We start from the raw sequence: 20,184 nt of genomic DNA on the forward strand, positions 1-20,184 counted from the left end.
AAGTCATGACTGTTAGACAATTTCCACTGACATTTAGTAACAAAAGCATCTGATGAGCTCATTTAACTACTGGAAATGAGGCTTAGGAGAGGCTAAGGAAGTACCCCAAATACATAGCTCAAAAGCAACAAGGGCAGGAGCCACACTCCAGGTCTAGTTAGGTTCTACTTGGCGAAAAAGCAAGCCGATTTCTGAAGCACACTGGAACCCTGGGATTTTCCCAGTTAAGGGTTTAGACTACTGGAGAAACTAATAATGAAAAGGAGAATAAGTATGTTATAGTTATTTTTTCAGTATAACAAACCACTCCAAACATAGTCATACATAATAGCGGTTCTCAAAATGTGGTTGCCAGACTGCAGATGGACCCCCAGACACTTTCAGACAGTCTGTGGGGCCAAGACTATTGTTAATACAGGTTTTTTTTTTTTACCTTTTTCATTTTTTACCTTTTCATCATGTTGACATTTATATTGATATAAAAGCAATGGTGGGTAAAAGTGCTGGCACCTTAGCAGAAATCAAAGCAGTGGCAGCAAGTGCCACCAACATTGTATTCCTCGCTGCCAAATACTCATGAGAAAGAAAAAAATCCAGTTTTCCTTAAGAATGTCCTTGAGGTAACAGAAAAATTTGGACAATATATTCCGGGAACCATGATGTTGGCTGTTTCTCAACATTTACAAACCTTTCTGCTATGACCAATAACTATTAGTGCATGACGCTTGATGCTAGATAATAAAATAGACCAACATTTGAAAAATACGTACAATGTAGTGAACTAGTTCCCATATGGGTAACTCATGATGGCACAAGGTCACGCATGGGTAAAATATCCATTCAAATCACAAGAAAAATCAACGGACTTTAATGTAACAGAATAGGAAGAGTTCACTGACAGAGCTTCATACTCCACGGTGCAACTAATTTTTAAGAAACTAAAAATGTTGAGTTTTGATGAAGTATCAAATACCCCAAATTATCAGAAAATACTTTTTTCCAATTATGTATCTCACTGAACCCAAAGTTTCTATATATATTTCATACAAACACCTTACAGCAAAAAATTGAATGCAGAAGCAGGGCAAGTGGGAACTTACAGCCGAGGAACAGGATAGGGGTCGGTGGATGGAAAATTATTAAGAGGAAAGATCAGGGGTAAGCGGGATTCTGACCGAAATGACCTAACAGAATCGTTGCTGAAGTTAGGCCAGGGTGATTAGAAATAACCTGAAGGATGGTGGAGGATGAGGGACCCAACTAGGTATCAAGAATGATCACTAATGGAGAATGGGGAGCTCTTGCTGAGTTAGCATGGTTCTTGCTGGAACTGGATTTTACAAGGAAGTGCACAGATGGACCTAGGAGAAGGTTCAGGACACTCATTAAAGTTTGGTCAAGAAGAGACTCTCACTTCTCACATTTTGTTATCACTTTGAAAAATAGTTATTCATGGGTGATGGGTATGGAGGAGGGTACTTGTTGGGATGAGCACTGTGTGTGTTTGGAAACCAACTTGACAATAAACTATTTATAAAAATAAAAAAAGAACAATTAAAAAAAGAAAGAAAAATAGTTATTTATAAGTAACCATTTTAGGTACATTATGAAATCATAAATATTTAAAACATGTCTTATTTTTTAATACATCAAATACTCATAGATACAATGCTCATAAAATAAAGCACTTTGTGATGCTCAATTTTAAAGAGCGTAAAGGAGTTCTGAAGTCAAAATGTTTGAAAACTGCTGGTATGGAACCACCACTATTCTGTTATTTTAAGAGATCATAAATCAGGAATTTGGACAAGACACAGTGGGAACGAATGGCTTGCCTCTGCCCTACAATGATAAGAGCCTTCCTTACCTGGGAAGACTCACACAGCTCAAGGGGACTCCAAAAGCAAAGGGCTGGAGTCATCTGGGGACTCATACACACATCTGGTGCCTTCCTTGACACGGCTAGAAGGCGGAGAGCAGCTGGTGACTGCTGAGAGGAGCATCTCCAAGTAGCCATGCAGCCCTTCCATGTTACAGCATAACTGCTTGTTTCCAAGGGAAGCATACCAACTGGGAATATCCCAAAAGAGAACATGCAAAGATAACCAGGAGGGAACTGTATGGCCCCTTATGGCCTAGACTGGGAAATTATACGGCATCACTTGTATTCTACTCCTAAAGAAAAAAGGGGATGCAACAGTGACAAAGAACTTGGGGGCCACGTTTTAAAACCATCAAACTGCCACAAATTATGAATGTACCTCCACGTATTCAATGTTCACTGTCTATTAAAACCATGCCCAAATCTTGTGCCGATAGTGTCAGACTCAAGCTCCATGTCCAGAACCTTAACATCTAAGTCAGGTCCAATCTGGAAAAGACTGTTTTGGTGTGGTTTCAGAATGGTACTCTCTATCTGAAGATGTGTGAAATAAAGAGACAAGTTATTTACTCCCCACACAATCAGCATATAATTGTGAGAGGAGGGAAGAATACTCAGAAGAGACATTCATATTAAGAAATGCGTGGGAGGCATCTGGTTAGCACTGTAGGAAGAGCACGTGACTCTGGATCTTGGGGTTGTTTCCGAACCCCATTGGGTGTAGAAAAGACTAAAAAATAATAAACTTTAAAAAACATAAACTGCTGGCTGCTTACCATAGAAAGAAAAGGGGGGTGGGTGGGTAGGAGAAACGGGAGACTCACTGCAGCCAATAGTCCATAGCAATTCTGGAAGTCAGACAGGAACATCTTGCCTCTTCCTCAAGGGGCACTGCGGAGCCACAGCAATGATTCTTTGTGGAGTTCTGCTACCTGAATCATACTTGCTTTCCCATAGGGCCATATTTTTCNATTCTTTTACCACTACAACACTGTTTTAATTAACGTAGCTTTATAGTAAATCTAGTTTGTTTTCTTTGAGTCATCTCCACACCCAATGTTGCGCTCAAACTCACAACCCCAAGACCACCCTCTTCTTACTGAGACAGCAAGCTGCCCAAGCTTTATAGTAAGTCTTGAAGTCAGGCGGTTTCAATCCTCCAACTCTGTTCTTCTCCTTCAATGCTGTGTTGGCTATTCTGGGTCTTTCGTCTCTCCATAGAAACAGGTTGTCAGTATCCACAAAATAAGTTGCTGGAATTTTGACTGCATTGAATCCATTAGCGAGGTTGGGAAGAACTAATATCTTGACAATACTGAGTGTATCCATGAATATTTAATATCTCTCCATTTATGTAGTTGCTCTTTGATGTCATTCAGCAGAATTTTCCAGTTTTCCTCATACAGATCTAGTATGTGTTTTGTTGTGCTAATGTAAACAGTATTGTTTGCAATTTCAAATTCCATTTGCTCATTGCTAGTGTAGAAAAAAACAACTGTTTCATGGATATGTGCATGCATCAAAACTTGAATTGTACCCTTAAAATATGTGCAATTTGATGCATGGCAATTATACCTCAATAAACCTGTTCATTAAGAAAAGCAAACTTAATAGCCAACAGACTCTAACAAGAAAGATATTGAACATACACTTCATCAAAGATAAATGGATGACAAGTACAAGTTCAACATCATCAGTCTTTAAAACCTGTGGGTCAAAAAAAAAAAAAAGGAAAAAAGAGAAAAACTGTGGGTCTGCTTTGAAAAAAGACACACACACAGAAAGGCAACTCATTTAAGTAATGATTTTCTCGATTTTCTTTTCCAGTACCAATTTTCTTATATGCAATAAGTGAAAATCTGTACTATAATACTATCCCAATTTTTTATACTTTTAGATTTCATTTAAATACCTTTTGTAACAAAAGTTTTTCATTTTTCATTTAGTGGCACCTAGGTGGCTCAGTTGGTTAAGCGTCCGACTTCGGCTCAGGTAATGATCTCACAGTTTGTGGGTTCGAGCCCCACGTCGGGCTCTAGGATTTCAATTTTTATAAAAATATATGGAAGCTACTTGCTGAAAGCAGATTGCTTTTACATTCACAATCTAACATGACTTATTTCATGTAAAACAAATTAAGCCTTTTCCATAATGCCTTCATTTATAATTTACCATTCCTGTCCAGTGTGAATTGTTTCTTAATAACAAAAAAGACTTTCCTATATCTCTTTCCCTCTTAGGATTTCTTCTAATGTGTGCGTTCAGATTCTCCCCTAAATGAAGGATAAAACAGAAAAATAATCCTACCCTTCTCACATTTATAAGATTTTTCACACCTGTAAAATCATAACTGAATAGGAAAATACAAGACAGAGCTAAAGGTTTCCTACATTCCTCATAATAAGGTTTCCTTCACAATGAATTAGTACATGTTTAATAAGAGAAGTATTAAAGGCTTTCCCACATTCTCTGCAAACATAACTTTCTCTCGTGTGAATTCTTATGCATTCAGTAAGCATGAAGAAGTACTAAAATTGTCACCACATTTCTCTATATATAGCTTTTCCCCACAGATGACTGTTATATGTCAAATAAGATATGTGGGTTGAGTAAAGGCTTTCCCACATTTCTTACATTCAAAAGGTCGTTCACCAGTGTGAGTTCTCATGTGCACTGTAAGGCTTGATGAAATAGTGAAGGCTCTCCCACATTTCTTACATTTATATGGCTTCTCTCCAGTATGTGTTCTTTCATGTTGAGTAAGCTGTGAGGGATATCTAAATGATTTCCCATTCCTCACATTCAAAACGTCCTTCTACACTGTGAATTTTAAAAGTTGAATAAGAAATGAGGAACGAATAAAGGCTCTCCCACACTGCTTACAATCATAAGGTTTCATTTCACGGTGAGTTTGCATGTGACTTCGAAAGCAAGATAAGTTACCAAAGGCTTTCTTTTCCACATTCCTTACATTGATAAGGCTTCTCACCAGTATGAGTTCTTATATGTATAGTAAGATGTGATGACCTAGCAAATGCTTTTCCACATTCCTTACATTGATAAGGCTTCTCTCCAGTCTAAGTTCTTCTGTGTTTTATGAGACCTAAAGAATCAGTGAAGGTTTTCCACATTTACTACACTCACAGTTTTTCTCTGGTGTGAACTCGCATGTGAATTCAGTTTTGATAAACAAGTAAACTCTTACTACACTCGTTGCAAACAGTGTTTCTCTCTAGTATAAAATTGTCCTGTTTAGCAAGATCTGGGGAACAAGTTAAGGCCTTCTCAAATTTCTTACATTCCATAGGCATTAGTTCCCTTTGAGTTCTTAAATGCTGAATAAGATACGAAGATCAACAAAAGGTTTTCCCACATTCTTTAGACTTGTAGGACTTTTTTTCTGTTGTGAATCTGAACATGTACGAAAAGACTTGTAGAAAGAGAAAAAGCTTTCCCACATTTCTTAAAAGCATATGGCCTGTCTCCACTATGAATTCTTAACTCCTCTAAGGTGTGAGGAAAAAGGCCTGACAGTCCATTTATAGGATTTCTTTGAAGTGTATGCTTTCTTGTGATCCAGATGTGGATTTTGGCTTAAAGTGTTTCACATGGATTATAGTTAGGAGGTTTCTCTCCATTATTGGTTTTGTTGTGTGGATTAAGGGTAGAGTTCTTTGTGAAGGGTTTTACACACTGATCACACACGTTTTCTTTCTACTGTGAGTTCTCCTGCAGTCTTAAAGCAGGAGTGTTCACTCAAGGCTTCTTCTCAATGATTGAAATTAAACAATTCCTCTCCAATATGTTTCTCTCCTGTTGATGAAGAGATTAGTGATGTTTTGTAAAAGTTTTCCAGCTTTATTACTTTCAGAGATCCTCCCCTCTGTCTTGAATTGTTATAGTATACAGGAAACTAGTCAGCATGACTGAAGTTTTTTATTTTCTCTTCCATTTTCACTGCATGCAATGCACTGTTCCAGACCTGAGTGCTTCCAAGCAGACTGCAGAGACCATTCTGTTAAAACATTATTTTGTAATATTTTTTCTTTTGTAGTCTTTACTTTCACAGGGATTCTTAGTAAAGTTTAGCTGATAATTGATCAAGATAAAATTATTTTCCAAAATCTTTATCTGAATTGTATATATGGAAATATTGAGCTAACACCATGAGAATATATTTTGGGGGGTAGTTAAAGTGTTTGTCAATTTCACAATGTTCAGAGGCTCTATGAGAAACAGTTTCATTTGGGATCAATAACACTAATCCCAAGTGTCTGTTATGGTTTTGTGCTGCTTTTCAATCTTATGGAATTTCCAAACTTCCACTGGTGTGGAAGGCTAGGAATTACACACTGAATCTTACCATTTCTACCACATTGGATGTTTTCCCCTGCAAAATATTCTGCTGAGGTGCTGACCATTTGGTATTAAGACAAATCTCCCGGGGCGCCTGGGTGGCTTAGTCGGTTAAGCGTCCGACTTTCGCTTAGGTCATGATCTCACGGTTCATGGGTTCGAGCCCCGCGTCGGGCTCTGTGCTGACTGCCAGCCCAGAGCCTGGAGCCTGTTTCAGAGTCTGTGACTCCCTCTCTCTCTGACCTTCCCCTGCTCACGCTGTCTCTCTCTCTCTCCTAGAAATAAATAAAACGTTAAAAAAAAAATTAAAAAAAAAAAAAAGACAAATCTCCCAATCTGAAATAAGATTAAAACAAAGTTAAGGTCTTAGAGACAAATGATGTTAAGATGGTGTTAAAATAAAGGCCAATGCCTATTCACTTTCAAAGACTGACAACATAGATTACAATAGAAAAAATAAATGAACATATAAAGATTGAAAAGTCTAACTACCTTAAGAGTTTGGCAAAGAAAATGGGTGCTGGTCAAATCGGTAGGTGATTCTCTAAGAAATAATTCTATACATGTCGAGACTGATGGTGAAGAGGAAGAACATGAAAACAAAGTTGAAATGAAATGGGTGAAAAACTAAATGCAAAATTTAAAGCAGAAACAAATCTTATTGTCAGGTCAAAAGGAAGTTTCAGAATGTGGATGAAAAGTTAAAGAGAAGTCTGAAGTACTCAAGGAGCCTCAGAAACCAAAAGTACCAGCATCTCAGGAAAATCCATCTTCAAAAGCTTCCTATTTAACATTTCTAAATGGACTGCAGCTCTCATGGATTCCTGCTCTTTCTCATAGAGAATCATTTCTCCCTTTTCCCTGACTTTGCAGAACTTGTCCCACTAGCCTCAGCTTTCCCTTCTGTTCCACCTGAAAGATCAGACCAGGCCTGCATAGCTAGTACCTGGCTCTCAGAGGAAGACGATCTCAAGTGTAGGATGAACATGCAAGGGATGACAAACAGTTCCATAAACCAGGATCAAGATTCGGTTCTGCGGGGACACCAAATACTGTCAGGTGTAACTTGAGAAAGAAAATGTTCACGCCAACTTTATCAAACCAATAAACTTTTGTTTTTTTCAAACCAACAAACTTTCAAATGAAACTAAAATACAAGCACGCACTTTCTCACCGTTCACCAAAAGGGGTGCCGACCTTTCCCCTGAAATCCAGGCTCAAATTTGTATACGAGTTTTTAGGTCCTAAGCCTTTCAATCCATACAGAAAATAAAGCCAGTACAACAAACAGATCTTTGTTTTTAAGAGGAAGTCACTTCAAGGTAAGGTCTAGGAGAGCAGAAACAGCACCTGCTCTTTTTACTACTGCATTGCCATTAGTCAGCACAGAGCCTAGAACACAGTCACTTAAGCAAGGGGAGCCTGGCTGGCTCAGTCGGTAGAGCATGCGACTCTTAATCTCAGGGTCACGGGGTTAAGCCCCACACTGGGCATGGAGCCTACTTTAAAAAACCAAAAACAAAGAAAGTTTTCTTCCAGAAAAAGCTAAATGAAGAGATGGTACCAGCCTTACCTACTGCAACCAGATTCTTGTGGTTCTCCAGCATCTCATCTCTGTACAGGTTTCTCTGATTGGATCCAGCAAAGTCCACTCCTCCTGGGTGAATTCCACAGCCACATCCTCAAGAGTCACTGGATCCTACACCATCACAAACATCCTGGCATCACGCAATCTGCCACGTAAATCAGTGTTCACTGGAGAAAGAGAACGGGAGACCCAAAGCTTAGACAGGGTTCCGTGTTATCCCATCATCTCTTCCAGGGCTTGATGGTCCTCATGCCCATTCTCTTCTCGACCTCTACCAGTGACATACTCGCTGGTGACCTCATCCAGTCACGTAGCTTTTAAGAGCACATCTTTCACCTGGCTGCACGTGTCTCACCACAACCACACTGTACTCTTTTCTAGTCTCATTATGCTCTAATGACAGGACTTACCATGGTCTGAACACATTACAGACACAGTAAATGCTGGCAGTGAGTGAACCATTCCTTCAGGGACAGCACAAATTCTGAAAAACACAGGTCCCCTCCCTCACAGAGTATCACAGCAAGATGAGAGCACACAATCAGCATGAATGAGAGGTGGAGTGAATCAGTAAATACTGAGATAATATTATCATTTCCTTATCTCCTTTGTCAACCACAAAAAACATCCTGAATCCTGAGGAAATTGAACTGAGTACTCAGTCCCTGTATAGGGCCTAAATGCACCAAGAAACTCTTGTTTATCAGAAGAAAACATGTCTACCTGGTAGAAAGAACATTTACTTTTATAAAAGAATGAATGTCCTATTTACCCGAGAATAATTTGTCAGACACCCAGTCGCTGTCCTTTCTCCTACTGATTTCTCCTCATGAGGACAGAAAAAAATCTTAAGATGACCTTGGGGAGAAGAAGTAAAACCTGAGAACCCAGGCTGCTCGAAGTCTCCACACAGAAGCCTGGAAGCCACTCCACACTGATTCTAAGCTCCTGGGCAGCCTGCCTCATCTGGAATCAGGAGGGTTTGGGCTTAGGAAGGAAGAGTTTAATAATCCCAGTTTATAGATGAAGATATTTAAAGTTTAGAGAGGTAAAGATGTTGTTTTCTCTTCAAGTTTATTTATTTATTTTGAGAGAGAGACAGAAAGAGAGAGAGAGAGAGAGAAAGTGGGGCAGGGGCAGAGCTAGGGAGAGAGGATCCCAGCAGTGTGCACCACCAGCGCAGAGCCCAATGTGGGGCTAGAACTCATGAACCGTGAGATCATGACCTGAGCAGAAGTTGGACACTTAACTGACTGAGCCACCCGGGTGTCCCAAAGTTGGTTTCTTTGGACAATAATCGTGATTCTCAGGTTGATTAAGGAGACTGTCGCCCACAAAAATATCCATCCTCATCCTTTCTTCCCAAATCTAAGGATTCAGACACCAGGGTGTTCTTATGCACTTAAGCCCTCTCTGAGACACCACACAAAGAGAACTGTTTAGACTTTGACAAGCCAGGCTGTTCACAGGCCCATTGAAAGCAGTCTCTGACGGGAGCATCAACAAGGACTTACCACAGGAGGAAAGATCAATGGCTGGCATTCTCTGGTTATGACAGTAAAATCTGCTTGAGCCCTTCTCATTCCCAATGTCCTTCAAGACAGTGTCTGCGCTGAGTGGATAAGTCCATCTCAATTCCTCTTGATTAAGTAGCAGTGGATTCTCGCCACATACCATCAAATATTAAGCAACAGGCATTACTCAGCTATCATGAGGCTTTGTTCATTAGTCAGCGCTGCAGAAGGTGAAGTTATATAAAAGCCGTTAGAAACTGTAGAGTAATATACCACATGAATATAAATAACAATTGCCATTTACTGAGTACCTGTTATGTGCCACAAGCTGTGGTAGCTCAAAGGATTATCAACATGGTTATTATTACCATCATTTAACAGTCGAGGCAACCTGCGTTGAGATAGGAGCAGTGACCCAAGATCACAATTAGGAAGAGTCCGAGTCTGAATACAGGTTACTCCATCTCATAAGCCTGAACGTCTGAAGTTATTGTTACTCTCTAACATATCTGGACGACCCTCATGAGATGGTGTGCAACAACTGAGTAACCCAGGTCTGGGTTGCTCAAATCTTGCACTTTCCTGAGAAAGGCTTATCTTCAGACCTACTCTTGGCTGGGCTTGTGGGAGAGGTCCATGGAATATCCTGCCTGATAAGAATGTTTTGTATGCCTGAGTCCTTGTGGCCACCGATACTCTGACCAGATAGTTTATGCTAACAATGTGATTTATGGTAAACATGCTTTTATATGCCTGCAGCTTCGGGCAGTGTTCTTCTAACAGTCTGATCACAGGCTGGAGCCTAAGTGCCTGAAGTCAGCCATGCAGGTGGTGTGTGCCTATAGGACTGACCCACAATAAAAACTTAGGACACCAAAGCTCAGGTGCTATAGACTGAATGTTTGGACATCCGTGCATCTTCATGTATGAAACTTAAATCTCCAGTGTGATGGTTTTTGGAGGTGAGGATGTTGAGCGGTAATTATGGGTTTAGTGCCTTTGTGAGAGAGACCCCAGAGGGTTACCTTGCCTCTTCTGTCATGTGATGACACAGTGAGGACTGCCTTTATTAACCAGTAAGGAGGTCCTCCCCTGACACCAAATCTGCTGGCATCTTTTGATTTTTCCCAGCCTTCAGAACTGTGAGAAATTTCTGTTGTGTATAAGCCACCCAATCTGCAGTATTTTTGTTACCACAGCCCAAATGAACAGCCTACTGTATCAGGTGAGCTTCCTTGGTAGGCAATACTTCACATGTGATGCAACACATCATTACTAGGATTACGCAATGCCCATTTGTCTACACTGGGAAAAGATACCTGGATGCCTGTGCCTGGTGGTTCCTGGAATTAATCCCATGTGTCTGATCTATCCCTTTGCCGATTCGAATCTGTATCCTTTGGTTGTAATAAACTATAATGGGTTTAACAGCAGGAGTTTTGTGAGTCCTATAGCATCGCAGAGCAGGAGGGTGGTCTTGAGGACCCCAGCACAAACGGTTTACTTAATCAGACGTCTTTGAGCTCCTCCGGCTGGCAAAAACACCTAGCTCCAGTTGCCTTCCTCAAGTCCTTATATCAGCTTATGCCTTCATTCAATATGCAAATATTTATTTAGGTCCTTCTCTTTGCTACATAATATAGTAGGTATTGAGGATAGTGCAGTGAATAGAAAATGCCCCCATACCTTAGTCTTTTTTCACATTCCAAGGGCCAAGCAGGTAATAAACACAGAAATTTGTATTCTATCAGTTGGTGATGAATGCTAGGGAAAAAAAATATGAACAGATCAGGATTATCCTCTGCCTCCCCCAATGCACATATACACACACATCCAAGGATATTTCTCAGCAAACTTAGGACTAGCAGTGGGAAAGATAAAGACAGAACAGGAAAACAATCATTTCAGAAGACTCTTGAAAACTGACATCTGACTTGCCTTTTTGAGGCCCGTGATATTCAACTTTTGATCCAAAGCGATAGCATAATTCAAACAAACAGAATATACAAAATAAACTCAGAATACATTTCAAATACTGCTCTACTTCAATCGGGAATCAGCTTAGAAACAGCTCACATAAGAGATGTGATCCTCTCCCCTAGGTTTTATGGGTGTAAAATGTACAGAGTAGGTGGAGTTCTAATTCAGACTGTGCCCAAGTCTACTTTTCTTCCACAAAAACTTCACCTCTCCTTTTTTTTCATTAAATTTTGCCTTTTTTATTCCTTCCTTACCTATGCCTTATGTTCATTTTGTTGGTCCTTTTGAGCACTTGGAAATTATAGCTGAGTTCATTTCTCAAACATTTTATTGAAGTATACATTCAAACAAGTGCAGGCCTACAATGTGCAGGACATTACCTTGAATTTCTTGACCCCTGAAGCACTCATATGCCTCAACTAAATTACCTCTTTCTCTTCTCCAAATGGAAGCACTATTCTGCCCTGTAAAACTGTAATTCTGCCTATTTTTGAACTTTGTATCAAATCATATGGTTTGCATTAATTGGTGTCTAGCATTTGCTATTCACTATCCTAGGCCCAGCCTCACAGCTCCTTGTAAAGTCTAGTTTTAGCAAGAACCCTGCTACTTAAGTCAGTTTAACTAGAACTGTCATTACATGATCAGCCTCTAATATCTGATCTGGCTCCTCATCCTCTACCATTTCCTAGGTGATGTCTCATCAATGTATTACTTATGTAATTTATTTTTGAAAGAGAGAAGACAGAGTGCAAAAGGGGGAGAATGGGAGGGATGGAGAGAGAGCGAGGGAGGGAGGGAGGGATGGAGGCAGAGAGAGAGGTATGGACAGAGGGAGAGAAAGAGAGAGAATGAATCTGAAGCAAGCTCCAGGCTCCCAGCTGTCAGCACAGAGCTCAACACAGGGATTGAACTCATGAGCTGTGAGATGAGGCTGAGCTCAAGTGGGACACTAAACTGACTGGGCCCCTCAGGTCCCTGTTTTTTTTTTAAGTTTATTTATTTTGAGACAGAGACAGCATGAGTGGAGGAATGGGAGGGAGTGAGGGATAAGGAGAGAAGGAATCCCAAGCATGCTCCGTGCTGCGCAGTGACTGGTGCAGGGATGGAACCCATGAAACTGTGAGGTCATGACCTGAGCCAAAACCAAGAGTTGGACACTGAACCAACTGAGCTACCCAGGCAACCACTGATCTGTCTTTAGTAAGAATCCTTTAGGTCATTTGGCCAGAATGCCCCTTACCTCTGATGTTTCCTCTTAGCAATTTTCTATTCATTAACCCCCATTCTGGTGTCTGCCTATAGACTTCCACTTGCGTATGCAGGACTCAGTTGGAGTTGAGTCTGAGCTCTCCCTACGCTGTAAAATCCCATTGCAGTCATCCCTACAGCTATCTCAATGCTCCTGAGAAAAGTCTGCCTTACCATCTTTAAGAAATGTCGCTGAATATTTTTTTCTTTAACACCTTGCCTGAATCTCTCCCTAGTCATAATACCCAGTTCTCTAAAACATTCCATATTAGACACAGATGCTCTAACATAATGAATGATAAATTAAAATTCAGTCTTAAGCAGTCACAGATTGGCTTATTAAAATGTAACCCCATGGACCCCCAGGTAAAATAGTTAATAGGGTCAATTAAATTTACAACAGGGTCTTCAAGAGTGAAAACTTATGATATAAAACCTAATTAATAAAGGGGTGATTATTCCTAATAACTTTTCCATTTGACAGCCCAATTTTGCCTTTGCTTAATCACAGAGGGGAAAAAAGGTGCCTTATGATGTATTACCATAACTGAAACTCTGTGGTTCCATCAATTAGGGGCCCCATACCCAACTTCAATATTATTAAAAATCGTGGCTCCATTCAATCAACAATCAGTAAATATATTGCTCTTACAGACTGGGTAACATGTTCTGTTAAGTGCCGATTTTTAAAAAAAAAATTTTTTTTCCAGGAGAAAGAGACAGACAGCATGAGCAGGGGAGGGTCAGAGAGAGAGGGAGTCACAGACTGAAACAGGCTCCAGGGTCTGAGCTTGCAGTCAGCACAGAGCCCGACGCGGGGCCCGAACCCACGAACCACGAGATCATGTCCTAAGCTGAAAGTCGGACGCTTAACCGACTAAGCCACCCAGGTGCCCCAGTTCAGTGCCCATTTAAATAGGCTCTCAAGCTGCAATTTGCCTTCACCTCTGAAATGTATCAAACTGATCACCTAATCATGCAGAGAAAAGACTCATGAGTTCATGCAACTGTTTGAGCAGGGTATTCTGAACTTTATATCCTTAATATAAACCCGTAAGGACAAAAACAAATGTAAAAAAACTTAACAGTTTACTAAGTCTACAGTTGACAGTAACACTGGTATTGCATTTTTTTTTAAACCACTATACACAAACTGTAGGATAAAACAATATGTTAATACTATTAGGAACCAACAGCATTANAATGAGTATGAACTTACGATGTAAGGAAACACGTATTTTACATCCACTGAAAGGTCCAGACATGATTATACCCAAGCAGCACCAAGTCCATGAATCAGACCCTGGTGTCTAAAAGGAAACAGGCTTTTTGGAGAAATCATTGGTGACAGGTCTGAAAAATACACAGTGACGTGAAGATTTATTTTACACTTAAAGACTAACAGCCTTGTGTTTATTTTTTATGTATTTATTTAATTTTTATTTATTTCTAGGAGAGAGAGAGAGCGTGAGCAGNTAGGAGAGCAACTGTTAGGCCTAATGAACCTCTGGATTCCATTCTGATTTTGAGTTAAAAAGTTTAAGAGCTTGGCCATCCCTTTCAGGTACCAAGAAAGAGGAAACCGCTTATTATCATTTGGGAGACCCAGAGTTGGAGAGTTCTCCATATTAGCCTTGAGTTGGCCTAAGCCTAACTCTACAGTGAGCTCCCATGGCAGAGCTTCAGGGGTGTCATTAGTCATGTCATAGAAAGAGGCAGATAAGTCACTAAGTTGGCAATTGACAGTCTACACTAAGTCTTAGTGAAGAACCAAACCAGCCCCATGACAGGCTTCAGAAGGCCCCAGAGATTAGAAGACCCAAGTCTCTGAGGCCTGACTCAGCAGGCTTGAGCCACCGCCCTTCCCTGTGTCCGAAGCAATCACTGGAGGTTGGGAGGTACTGGACGTTCCGGCCACTATTCTGGCCCACCTTGCACTAAACTCACCAATCCCTCTGCGCCGTAACAACCTCTGCCGTCACCTTGTCCTATCACGTTGTAGTCCCTGTCCATCACCCTTTTCCCCGCCCTAGAGTTAATAAAAACCCTACTCCTCCTTTGTTCGGGGCTCTCAGCATGGATTCATTGCGTTGGTGACGTCTGGGAGCCCGAGCTTAAGCCCATAATAAAGCCCTTTGCCTTTGCATATGTGACTCGGACTCCTTGGTGGTCTTGGGATTTTGGGGAAATCGCGATCTGGGCATAACATTAGGAATCCTCTACATTGTCTTTTGGTGAAAGGGGAGGGAATTTTGAATGCTGAATGCTGTAATTTCTCTTGGTTTGAGGGATTTGCTTCCCGGGGATATGTATGGACTAGGTAGTGAACCTGCTGGTCTGATAGAATTGTAATTTATTCTCAGAAACTTTGTCTTGTGGGAAAAGGAGGGCAGAGGGGGAGCCCTCACAGGGTACCACTCCTTAATTACAGTAAGAATGACCAATTACAGATCCCCCAACAGAAGAATCTGCAACGGGAAATTACAGCCCCCAACAGAAGACGTACATTACATCTCTTACAAGAAATAGACGACCCCAGCAATTCAGCCAATGAGAAACCATCATCAGCCTGAACTCTTCCTTTTCTCCAATGGACCCCTTCAAAACAACCCCTCCCAACTTTCTCCTCCATAAACTAATGTTCTTCCTCTTGGTTGGATTAGCCTGTAGTTTTTGCTGTAGGTTGCTTGTAGCAAATTACAATTCTCTACTATTCCCAAATAAACCTTTGTACACTTTCCCCAGCTCCTTCCTTTGCTCATACTTGGAGGATCAGAAAGAGTGTGTGTAGTTGACACGCTGGTCAGAGAAAAATACACACAATGAGATAAGACTTATCTAATAAAGGACCTTTCTAGAAAGTTGTCCAGCTATCTCCACTGTCCATCTCCAAATATTTTTCACCATCCCAATCAGAAACTCTGTAGGGAAACAGATATTTTTATAAGCCCCTATGGCTACAATTAATTCAGGTATCTGTGTCAGTCTCCTCTTGTAAGAAGTTACCAGAAATTTAGTAGCTTAAAGTAAAACAAATTTATTTTCTCATAGTTGTGAAGGTCAGGCATCTGAACTGGGTCTCACTAGGCTACATTCAGGGTATCCACAAGGCTATGTTTTTTCTGGAGGCTGTAGGGAAGAATTCATTTCTTTGCCTTTCTAGCTTCCAGAGGCTGTCTCCATGCGCTGGCTCGTGGCCATAGATCACTCTGATCACTGCTTCCATTCTCACATCTCTTTCTCTGACTCTGACCCTACTGACTCCCTCTTGTTTAGAAAGATCCCTGTGGTTACACTGGGTCCACCTTAATGATCTGGGGTGGTCCCCCCACCCACCCAACACATCTCAAGAACCTTAAGTTAGCTACACTTGCATAGTCCAGTTTGGCACATAAAGTAATATATTCACATGTTCTGGGGATTAGGGCGTGGACATCTTTGGCAGGTGCATTATTCTGCATACCGCACAAGACATCTAAAAAGAATTCTTAGGGGCACCTGGGTGGTTCAGTCAGTTAAGCATCTGACTTCAGCTCGGGTCATGATCTCATGGTTTGTGGGTTTGAGCCACGTGTCAGGCTCTGTGCTGATGGCTAGCTCAGAGCCTGGAGCCTGCTTTGGATTCTGTGTCTCCCTCTCTCTCTGACCCTGCCCTGCTCACACTGTCTCTCTCTCTTTCAGTAATAAAAACATTAAAAAATTTTTTAAATAAAAAAAATAAAAAGAATTCTTTGCTAGATACATGAAAAATTAGGGGCCAGAACTGTAGAGAAATGGCTCTGCCACAGCGCCTTTGAGACTCTATGTATCCACATAGGCCATGCAGGCAAAGGCCTGACTGTGGCAAATGTGAGTGTTGGCAGGATGCCCTGTGATCCTCCCAGAACATGAGGGATGGGAGGCCTGGAAGTAAGGAGCCTCTGTGAGGCCATCTCCCACTCACCTCCCCCCCCTGGGAAACTCATTGCCTCTTAGATTCTGCTGAGGTAAGGAACTTTTTGCCCTGCCCCATTCAGAACGGAAGTGCAGAATATAAAACTGCTTGGTCGCAGTCTAGATTGGGCTCTTCAGCTACAGGAAGCTGCACAAAGAGTAGAGGTTAAAGTTGATGGTCTTTGTGGCTAGAAGTAGAGGAACCGCCCCAACCTGCCCCCAGGGTGTCACCAAAATGGTGTTATCTATGTAGTCTGAAGGTAGTAGTTCTACTTCTTGGGTACTTGCCTTTCTCTCCTGTGAGACTTTTACAGAAGGGAACATATTAGCCACATTTATAGCTTCAAATAAAATGTCATCCATCTAGGCGGTGATATCGGGGAGGGGCGCTCTAATGAAGGGAATAATCTGGTTTAACTATAGTCTACCATCAGCCCCATTGATGCTTAGTGGCTTTAAGCACAGGCCACACCACAGAATGAAAGGGTGAAATGGCAGGAATCTGTACCCTTTCAGCGCCTCTCTGTGGCTGGTAATTATTGTGGCATATTGACCACCTCCACTGGTCAGGGAGGTTAACTGGTTCTTAACAGCTGGTGCCCACGAACAGCAAAAAGCTTTAGGCTCCTTTCATGAGNTCCTGCACTCTGTCCTGTCTCATCACCTCCAGAAGCTTGGGCTCTTTCCTCCTCTGGGTGGTATACGAAGCTGTGGTAACCAGGTCCCGACATCCATCTCATGGTTCAAAACATTCTTTCAGTAAAACAGCCACCTTCTTTGAGCACCTGGGGGAGCAGGACAAAGATATAAACTTCTTTGACTTGGGTTACTCTAAGTAATATTTTGGCTGGCTGGGCCTAAGAGTTGGGGGACTCATTGTCCCTCTGGGGAGGGGCTGGGATGCCTTCCTAGACAGTAGGTCTGAGTGGGACTACAGAGAAAGCCTGCCAGCTGTGGACAAAGGCATCTCCCCTAACAGTGCTTAGGAGACCTGCTATCTCTGCCTTATGAGCTGATATACCAGTTGGAGCAATCCCTAGGTCTTGTCTAGTCTCAGAGAACCCTGAAACACCAACTGGCCGTGGGGACCTCCTCTNGGAGGTTAACTGGTTCTTAACAGCTGGTGCCCACGAACAGCAAAAAGCTTTAGGCTCCTTTCATGAGATTGGCTCAGCAGGTCCCATTCCAAGCATGGGAAGAGGGGTTGTCTGGGAGAAACATTCAAGACAGAATCATCTTTCAGCCAAAGTGCGCTGATTTTAATAGTTAAGCTGGTACTTGCCCTTTTTGTTAATCCTCCTCTCAAGGTATTGATTTCCTGGGGTTGGGGAGGGGGATAGGCTCTTAAGTAGACAGACGATGGGTCTTTCTTCCTCCAAGAGAGAGTCAACGTTTTTTGTTTGTTTTTTTTTGCCTTCCCGTTTTGCCTTTTGGCCTTTTACTACATTTTGGAAGGTCACTGGCAAAGTGGAGGATAAAATGCCTTTGTTCTTACAGTGTTCACATTGTATTTTTTTCTAGCAGAGCACGTTGGTCATTATTCCCCCCTGCCCCCCCCCCCCCCCCCCCCCCCCCCCCNAGGCATCTCCCCTAACAGTGCTTAGGAGACCTGCTATCTCTGCCTTATGAGCTGATATACCAGTTGGAGCAATCCCTAGGTCTTGTCTAGTCTCAGAGAACCCTGAAACACCAACTGGCCGTGGGGACCTCCTCTTGCTACAGCCCAGGATGGGGTCAGGGGCAGCCCACCCTTGATCCAGACTTGGGCACTCCTCCTCTTTTCCTGCTTGGGCCCCTAAGTCTTACAGGTCCAGGGGCTGCTTAGTGGGGGACCAGGCAGGCAGGCTTACTTCCCCCAGGCAGCTGCACCTCTGACCCAAGAAGTCAGTTTCAATGAGGTTCACTTAAATACCTAAGAGGTAGGGAAGTGAAGGGACTCCATTTTCTTTCTTTTTATAAAATTTTTTAATGTTTTGGGGCACCTGGGTGGCTCAGTAGGTTGAAGCATCCGACTTTGGTCCCATCATGATCTCTCGGTTCATGGGTTTCAGCCCTGCGTCGGGCTCTGTGCTGACGGCTAGCTCAGAGCCTGGAGCTTGCTTCGGATTCTGGGTTTCCCTCTCTCTCTGACCCAACCTGCTCACGCTGTCTCAGAAATAAATGAAAACATTTTTTTAAATATTAAGAAAAAAAGAAAGTCACTTTCTTAAAAAATTTAAAAAACAAAAATTTTTAATTTTTTAATTTATTTTTGAGAGAAGGAGAGAGACAGAGCACGAGTGGGGGAGGGGCAGAGAGAGAAGGAGACACAGAATCCAAAGCAGGCTCCAGGCACCGAGCTGTCCGCACATAGCCCAATATAGGGATGGAACTCATGAATCATGAAATCATGACCTGAGCTGAAGTAGGACACTGAAGTGACTGAGCCACCCAGGAGCCCTGGGACTCCATTGTAAAATGGCCTCATCTCTGCTGTTTTTCTGCTAGACCCCATTTCCTCATGTTCAATATTTTGCCAAAATAGCCAAATAGCCAAAATAGCTACGTTCCCATTCAAGGGGAAAGCACCAGAGTTAATCATTCTTTGAGTTTTATCTTAGGCCCCAAACACCTGATAACCTAGAAGAGCCAGATCCCAAACATGTGCCAGGACATTAGCTTTGAAGAAGCCTTGGCTGATACTGGCATCAGTAATTTACCTTTGACGTCTATTGTTCACCTGACACTTGCCTTTGATTGGACTCTACCCTGGATTCCTGAAGAAAAACCTACTCTAGGCCCTTTTCCAGTATAAACCCCTAACCACAACTCTCTTTTCCTTTCCTAGTCTCCCAGGCACTCCATCTGCTATTCTCTGTGTCACTCATGATATTCAATAAACTCTCCGTGAGAAGCCAAGGGCCCTCTTCGCTGGTCCTGTGGGACCCTCCTCTGGGTCCTTGGACCCAACCTGCCTGCATCACCTGCACTACCACTTGTTGAGGCTAATAGTGGGAGAATCACAAAACATATACAGAGCAAGGGGCACCTGGGTGGCTTCGTCGATTAAGCGACTGGCTTTTGATTTTCGCTTAGGTCATAATCTCACAGTACAAGTGTTCAAGCCCCTGCATCGGGCTCCATGCTGTCTTGTAGCCTGCGTATGATTCTCTCTCTCTCCCTAGCTCTGCCTCTCGACTGCTCGCTCTCTCTCAAAATAAACTTAGAACAACAACAATAGCAACAAAAAAACACACACAGACCAAAAGAGCACAGAGCAACACCATGTCAAACTGACATGGAGGAGTTTTAGAGTCTCAACCACCTGAAACTGTCCAGTACAGTTTTGTCAAATGATTGTCCTGTTGATTGGGTGGTCTTTATTATCTATTTCCTGATTACCTCAGTCACCTGATCACCTGTAGGGAATTTAACATCCAAGGAACTTTACTGGGTGACAAAGATTTACTGTCCACTGACCTCCACTATGCCTCTTGCCTATAAATTCTCATTTAGCCACAAGTTATTTGGATTTGAACCTGCTTTTATACTGGGGTGTCTTTTCCCGTTTCGATAGTCCTGAATAAAATCTGTTTTACCCCTTTGACTCCACCATTTTTCCTTCAACAGGGTGGCTCTTGGACAGGACTACATGACAGGGGAAGTCCCAACATAAGAACATCCAAAGGCTTATGTTATTG

General features: G+C 42.1%; 2 protein-coding genes and 1 pseudogene across 3 annotated transcripts in view; all 3 read right to left on the bottom strand.

The window, feature by feature from the left end:
• The window catches only part of ZNF177 (zinc finger protein 177), a 67,438-nt gene extending 53,542 nt beyond the window's left edge, over positions 1-13,896 (bottom strand). For both annotated transcript variants that reach the window (XM_077767961.1, XM_077767958.1), the window contains exons 1-4: positions 13,791-13,896; positions 11,027-11,104; positions 9,341-9,561; positions 7,812-7,993 (exon numbers count right to left, since the gene is read on the bottom strand). The gene's annotated coding sequence lies outside the window, so the exon portion shown is untranslated. The remainder of the gene's footprint in view (positions 1-7,811; positions 7,994-9,340; positions 9,562-11,026; positions 11,105-13,790) is intronic.
• ZNF559 (zinc finger protein 559) overlaps positions 1-14,584 on the bottom strand; it is a 62,000-nt gene extending 47,416 nt beyond the window's left edge. Inside the window, 3 exon segments of the mRNA XM_077767982.1 lie at positions 7,812-7,874; positions 7,877-7,937; positions 14,519-14,584. Coding sequence (XP_077624108.1) covers positions 7,812-7,874; positions 7,877-7,937; positions 14,519-14,584 — 190 coding nt within the window.
• On the bottom strand, positions 4,395-7,086 carry LOC144234711 (uncharacterized; annotated as a pseudogene).
• Positions 14,585-20,184: the final 5,600 nt, after the last annotated feature.

The sequence above is a fragment of the Crocuta crocuta genome, unplaced genomic scaffold (assembly GCF_008692635.1).
Source record: "Crocuta crocuta isolate KB4526 unplaced genomic scaffold, BGI_CrCroc_1.0 scaffold115, whole genome shotgun sequence".
In the NCBI taxonomy this organism is placed as follows: domain Eukaryota; kingdom Metazoa; phylum Chordata; class Mammalia; order Carnivora; family Hyaenidae; genus Crocuta; species Crocuta crocuta.